The following is a 6917-nucleotide window of genomic DNA, read 5'->3' as shown; positions in this document are numbered from 1 at the left end:
TTATATTTATTCGAACTACTGCAGCTATCATCAATTTGGTTTGCACTCAATTAATAAATTTTGTGAGTATTTATATTTTTTTAATTTATATAACAACTAGCTAGAGCTCATGGTAGTAGTATATTCATAAAATAAAAATGGAAAGATAAATATTTCAATACCTACTCATTTTAGATTCTGAGTAGACCAATGAATGTATTAGTTTTATAATGATGAATTTTTAATTATTTTTCTGTCATAATATTTTTGAAACTATACAAATGCCATGATATTCTTCAAGTTTCAAAATTCGTTTAACTGTATTAATAATTGAAAAATCAATTTCTTATAACAATAAAACTATATAATAAAATATCCTTTGAAATATAAGTTGTCTCATCTTGGTATATTTTTTTTTTAGTGTGCAATGATTTATAATTTAATTTGAATTTAAATTTAACACATCCAATACAATAACTTACTTAATTACCTAATTTACTATAAAGTATAGCAAGTTCTCAATTTTTTTGTTGCTACTGTTATTATATTTATTGAAATAAAAAAGTTAATACTTTTTCATTTAATAGAAAAATGTAATAAGCTCTTTTAACACATTGATTGACATGTAAACGCCTGCAGTCATTTGGAATTCTCAAACTTTATACACTTGTGACCCTCCGGCGCCCATAATTGATCATTACTACCTCACTACATCATGACCATCGGCGACCATAAATAAATATGGTCTTATATTATTAACTTTTCTATGGCGCTACAATAGTGCAATTAAAAAAGTGCAGTTGCATAGCGAGACTAATTACTTATTTTTTTGGTGTAATAAACATATAATTTTTATTTTTTTTCATGTTTTTAAATGTTTTTTTCAAATACAATAATATATATAAAATTTAAAACAACACTGGAAAATATGTTTGGCATATCGATAACACGTATTGTGCCAGCCAGCGGTTCTTGGCAGACAATGTGTTAAGTGGGACTACTTTAATGTCAAAATCAAACTATTATTTTCAAATAATAATATTATATTCAATAGGTACTCATTTCATTTTAGATCTGAGCTAAATTTAAAGCTAATAAGAGATTAATCTACTGATCAAAACCACCTATTTTTTAATGTTATATAATGTTGTTTAGGTTTAAGATAAAGCTGTTATTTGCCTGACTGAAATGGAACTACTGCATACACAGACCGAATTGGACGAATCTTTGACAATAAATATGTACCTCTTCCAATTTGTAAATTATTATACATACTTTACAGCTTTTTTGAATGGCAAAAATGTTGGTTATTCTGCTAAATATTTGCTTATAGTTATATTCAATCTTTGTCGAGAAGAAGTAAGATATCCATTTACTAATTTAATTATTCTCAATCAATAGTATTCAACGAGTATTATTATTTTAGTGTAGTCCAGATGGATCTCTCATAGAATTAAGCATCAAATTGTTCATTATAATGATTGGGCAACAATCATCAAATACTGTATTGTATTGGTTTTTTAGTTAAAGCCAAAAACTAAAACTGTTTATATTTAAGTATGGGTTGAAATTGGCTGAGAATACAGGTCTCTTAGATAATTTGAAATCATCATCCGAAGAAGAAGATTTGGCCACAGTTGTTAAGAAACCTTGGATTGAAGATTTCAACACTTTAGATTGGTGACCAAGACGACTCTTCCCAGAATATTTGGAAATGGGTAATATTTATAAGCTATATAATAAAATTAATTGAATTCATACATTTTTAGTTATGCAATAAGGTTTTGTAACATTATTTGTTACTTCAGTTCCATTGGCTTCATTCTTTGTATTGTTAAACAATGTGTTTGAAATGAGATTAGATGCAAAAAAATTTATGAAGTATTTCTGTCGGCCTATTCCTCATAGAGTGCCTAATAATGATGTGTGGAATTGGGTATTGGCTCGTTAAATGCCTTGTTTTGCTATGCTTGCCGTTTATTTGCAGTAGATTCTGGTCATATTGAAGACACATTTAAGACTGTGGGTTTTAATAACTGGAAAAAAGCAAGTATTACCTATTGTGTACTTATTTACATACTAATATGTATTACTATCAATTTTATTATAAGTAATTATTGTTTTTTTTCTTACATTTTAGTTGGCTGGTTCAAGAGATGCAAAACAAAAAAAAAACTTAGTTGCAAAAACATGCTCAAAGTGTACATCATTTGACAGTAATAGTTAAATGCTAGTGTTGCATACATTCTAAAAAACTAGGAACAAATTCAGTGATTTCACAGTTGTCAGATGCTAGCAAAGAACAAATATTGAGAAATCACGAATATATAAAATGTGATATAGTGATATTTAATTAAATTAATAACTTAACTATAGTAAGGTATTTAAACAAACACAAATTATCTTGAGTATAAGTATTGCAATTTTTTTTTTTATAATTTGTATTATAATATTTTGTTTTTATTACAGGTGTCATAAACAAGAGCAACTAACACTTTGTATTGGATATTCAAAAAATTTAGAAGTTTATGAAAGATTTTTTGAGTTCTATGATGTCTCAGAAAACCAAAATGCTAATTCCTTAGTTGCTGTTTTGCTTCATTTCATAAATTCTTCAAATTTGAGTAATGTCCCTATTATTGGACAATCCTATGATGGGGCTGCAATTATGTCTGGATCAGTAGGAGGTGTTCAAACCAAATTTAGACAATCCCATCCTTCAGCATCTCAAGCTGTTTATGTCCATTGCATGGATCATAAGCTTAACTTAGTCATTGTAGATATGTGCAAGCATTTAAAAGTAATAATTGCAATAAACAATGTTGATACTATTTTAATTGTTGAATATTTTAGGATGCTAGGAATGTCTTTAATGGTCTAGAAGCTTTAGCTTTATATGTCCACCTTTCTAAGTCAGCTAAAGACCATAAATTGACAAATATGCAAAATAAACTTGGGCTAAAAAACACTAAACTAGAACAACTTAGTGATACCAGATGGGTTTGTAGATTTAAAAGCTGCAATGCTCTTATACAAAATTATAAATCTATTTTAATGACTTTGGATGATGAGATACTTGAACAAAAATCAAAAGATGTGGCACAAGCAATTGGTAAGTTATTTAAATTATTTAATTATGAGTTACATTGTTATTCTTTTAATGAAAAAGATTAATAAAAAAAAAATATTGGAAATTAAACGCCTTCTATGTCATCATGGACTCAATTATTTGCAGCATGAAAATACGATTTTCCGATGAAAGTTTACGCCTTGCTACTTCTGCTGATAGACTAATGCAATTTGATTATGAAGGAAGCTCATTCTTGGTTGAACATTATAAGGTAGGTTAGGTACATAATATACATTTATACGAACCATTTAGTATTTACAATGTAAAACATTTCATAGTAAAATGTTTTACAATTTTCAGGATATATTAAATATTAACAAAAATAATTTGAAAAGCGAAATGTCGGTGTTAAAAAATGTTATTGGTGATAATATAAAGGACTTTAATTTTATAAAAGAAAATTTGAATAGAAAAGTGTTTCCAAATTTGTGTTTAATGGTACAAGTAGCTATTACTTTGCTGATTTCATCTGCTACATCAGAACGCTCTTTTTTAGCTATGAGGTGGATAAACACATACTTACGCTCCACAATGAACCAAGATCGGTTTAGTAACCTATCAATACTGCATATTAAAAAAGATATTGAGATTCAAATTGAACAAATATTAAAAATATTTATTGATAAAAATAAAAGAAAAATGAAACTTTGAATAAATAAGTATTTGTTGTTGTGTTTTTATATTTTTAAGTGACTATGTATGGGGTATATACATATTTATTATTTATAATACCTACTAATACATTTATAAACTATTTTAGTACACCAACATGAACGGCTCATTCTATTAAGAATTTACAAATATGAATTCCCTCCAACAACAAATATTATGTGCGATAATAATTCACTCCTATACAGTGATTTAGCAAGTAAATAATAATAATAGGTCATTTTGGATTACTTTACAAAGAATAATGTTTAAATGAAAGTTGTCGAAATATGTTACTAATACTTTTTATTCTGACATCAAGGTAATGTAAGTCTTAACCCAGACAGCATCTTGTAACGATAATATTATAATAGTATTATAATAACGTTAAACTAATATTATTCGTGATTATAATGTTATAGTAATATTATTAAACAAAAAATTGCTGTCTGGGAAGTAATTAATAATATACCTCTATTAAATTTATAAATTTTTGTTATGATTTATTACAGGTATGATACATGTTTTGTTAAAGATGCCATAATGATTCCCCCAAAAAGTGAACTGTATACACAATATTTTAACATCATTTGACCAAATAATTAAAGTTGATTATTATCAAAAATTTCCAAAGAAATGTCTTCAAAACTTACATGTCGCACTATGTATCATTCATGTCATTGGTAACATAATATAATAATTTGTAATTTATTAATGAATATTACTTATTACTTATTAGACGAGAAATTTCTTAAAGATAAACAGTGAATTAGTACTTACTTAATGATTTACTAATAATTAATATTAGTATATTACTTGATCATAAATATGAGTTGTGATATGTCGTTCATTCATAGGCGCATAGGCTTGTAAGGCATACTATTTACTAGTTAGTCAACATTAGTCAAGGTTTCACATTTTCATGTTCGATCCTCTCAAGTTGTTAAGAGGCTTCAATTGTTGCTAAGATAGTAATTTGTTATAATTTTTATAAGTGTTTAATATTTTAGTTGTTAACGCTATTGTAATGTTAATTTTAAAATGAAAGACATTGCCTCAGTTTCAATGACATGGATTTGTCCTATCAATGTTCTCTCATCAAAAATTGAAAGGCAAATAGAAATACCAGAAAATATGGATTATCTTAATAAACTTAATAGAACTACTACCTCTTCTAAATAACATGAACTGAAAATCTATTTTACTCTATTTACTCTCTAATCTAAGTTGGGGTGAAACGTTAAATTTCTGACCAAGTTGATAAAGCAATTGTAATAAATAATACTAAAATTAAATGTGCGATAGATAAATATTATATATTTTATTATTTTATTATGTATATTATGCACTGGAGTGAGAACCAACAAAAGTCTGAGTTAAACGTACATTGTCAGCATGTTAAAACAAAACCATATAATAGTATGACAATTCATTTTTTCCTTCACTTTCAGATTTAAAATAAACAAATTAGATATATAAAGTATGAAATTAATTTTTTTAAATCATAACTTAAGTAACTCTTCAGCTTTTAAAGGTATTGGGAAATTTTACTTTTGAACCTAACTAACTAGATATAATAACTAATTTAATATCATGAACCACCCTTATTATTTTGAAGATTGAATCATGTTTTCCTTTCCAAACAGAGTTATTGTTGTTGTACCAATAGATTATCAGAATTTAAAATAATATTTAATGTAATACTTATTTTAAATAATAAATACATTTTTAATTGATTTCTATTATATAATTATAATTATGGTTATAGATGAGAGAGTAGATGAGTGACTCTGAGACTGAGACTGCCTCAAAAGAGACTACCCGGATGTACAATGATCACCTAGAATTATCTCATGTGCCTTTATGAAGACGGTCCCGCCGGTACCTGCGGAAGTCACAGAATACCCGGCAGCACGGTCAGCTGTTGTTCCGCGGAGGAGGTCTGCATGGAAGAGGACCAAACGGTTCGTTTGGAGTTCGTTAGTGAACGTGGCACGCAGAGTTTGCTTCTGTCAAACCTTCGTAGACATAGAGTAATGTTCACCAAGTTTTCGACCTCTACCCTACCTAGCCTGGGTTTCTAATAACGGATGGGAAAGCGTCCGCAAAACCCGACTTCTCGGTCGAGGGCAGCAGTCAAGGCGAAGCGATGTGGGATCGAGGTATAAGGTACGTGAAAGTGCACTTTTGGGGTGATCGGCGGTAAGTCACCAACACACGTTCTCCGACCACCGGCGGCAGGGCCAAGGGATCGCGGACATCCGGAGATCCTCTGGAGGCGTGGCGGGCCCCGGCTGCTTCGGTCCGAGAGCGACGACGACACTGGCTAGCTGTACCGGAGGTACCATTGGCGGTATGATTGGCGCAGCGTTGCACTGCGAAGACGACTCGTGAATTTAACGACGGAAGTCGTAGAGCACACGTAATTATTATTATTATATACGGTGGCTAGGGACCATATTATAATAATAATATTATAGTCTTCGTCGCTCGCTCCGAGGAGCTTTGGTCACCATCTTCGCACAGTTGCTTCTGCAGCACAATATCTATAGCGCACGTCATCAATCGTCGCCAACCGTCATCGTTGCTCTCGCAGCCGTCGTGGTCGGGTTCCGCCCGCTTCTGTGGTCGTCTTCGAGTCCTCGAGGAAACGCGCTCGCGACTCTTGTCCTCCCGCAGAACCGGCCGCAAGAACGATGTAGAGGTGACAATCTGCACCACCCACTCTACCATCACGTACCCCCCACCACGCATCGTCTTGACTGATGTCTTTTTTTTTACAATTTTAATTCATTATAATTTATTCTGCCACATTGTGCACCTTTTTTTTTGTTATATTATTAATATAATTGCGAGCGATTTTCCTATATTTCTTTGTATTACTTATTAATTATTTTTCGGCATAAATGTTTCAAAATTTTAAAGCACTCGTTAATTATATATCAAATATATTGTTAATAATATTATTGAATTATCATTTATCTCACACCTCTAATGTTTTTTGTTTATTTTTTTTCAAAATTATAAACTACCGTATTTAAAAATGATATTATTTTTATACTTGATATTATTTATTATTGTATTCAAATTATTATTATAATTTATATAATAAAATTGTTTTATTATCTATAAATTATTCAATAATAAAATAATTTTTTTT

General features: G+C 29.7%; 1 protein-coding gene and 2 long non-coding RNA genes across 3 annotated transcripts; all 3 read left to right on the top strand.

Moving 5' to 3' along the window:
• The first annotated feature begins 10 nt into the window (after positions 1–10).
• On the top strand, positions 11–2154 carry LOC107883466. Its single transcript, XR_001679321.2, has 4 exons — positions 11–62; positions 1135–1338; positions 1406–1697; positions 1749–2154. It is a non-coding gene; the product is annotated as an uncharacterized LOC107883466 (long non-coding RNA).
• A 274-nt stretch (positions 2155–2428) lies between these two features.
• LOC107883465 lies at positions 2429–3321 on the top strand. The gene is made up of 3 exons (XM_029490785.1): positions 2429–2779; positions 2833–3091; positions 3215–3321. Exons 1-3 carry the CDS (start codon positions 2648–2650, stop codon positions 3217–3219), a joined length of 396 nt encoding a protein of 131 aa, XP_029346645.1. The 5' UTR covers positions 2429–2647; the 3' UTR covers positions 3220–3321.
• Positions 3322–3838: 517 nt separating this feature from the next.
• Positions 3839–6659, top strand: LOC115032999. The gene is made up of 3 exons (XR_001679320.2): positions 3839–4079; positions 4270–4440; positions 5526–6659. It is a non-coding gene; the product is annotated as an uncharacterized LOC115032999 (long non-coding RNA).
• Positions 6660–6917: the final 258 nt, after the last annotated feature.

The sequence above is a fragment of the Acyrthosiphon pisum genome, chromosome A2, assembly GCF_005508785.2.
Source record: "Acyrthosiphon pisum isolate AL4f chromosome A2, pea_aphid_22Mar2018_4r6ur, whole genome shotgun sequence".
NCBI classification, from domain to species: domain Eukaryota; kingdom Metazoa; phylum Arthropoda; class Insecta; order Hemiptera; family Aphididae; genus Acyrthosiphon; species Acyrthosiphon pisum.
The sequence above is the reverse complement of the archived record's forward strand: the minus strand, read 5'-3'. Positions and strand labels throughout refer to the sequence as shown.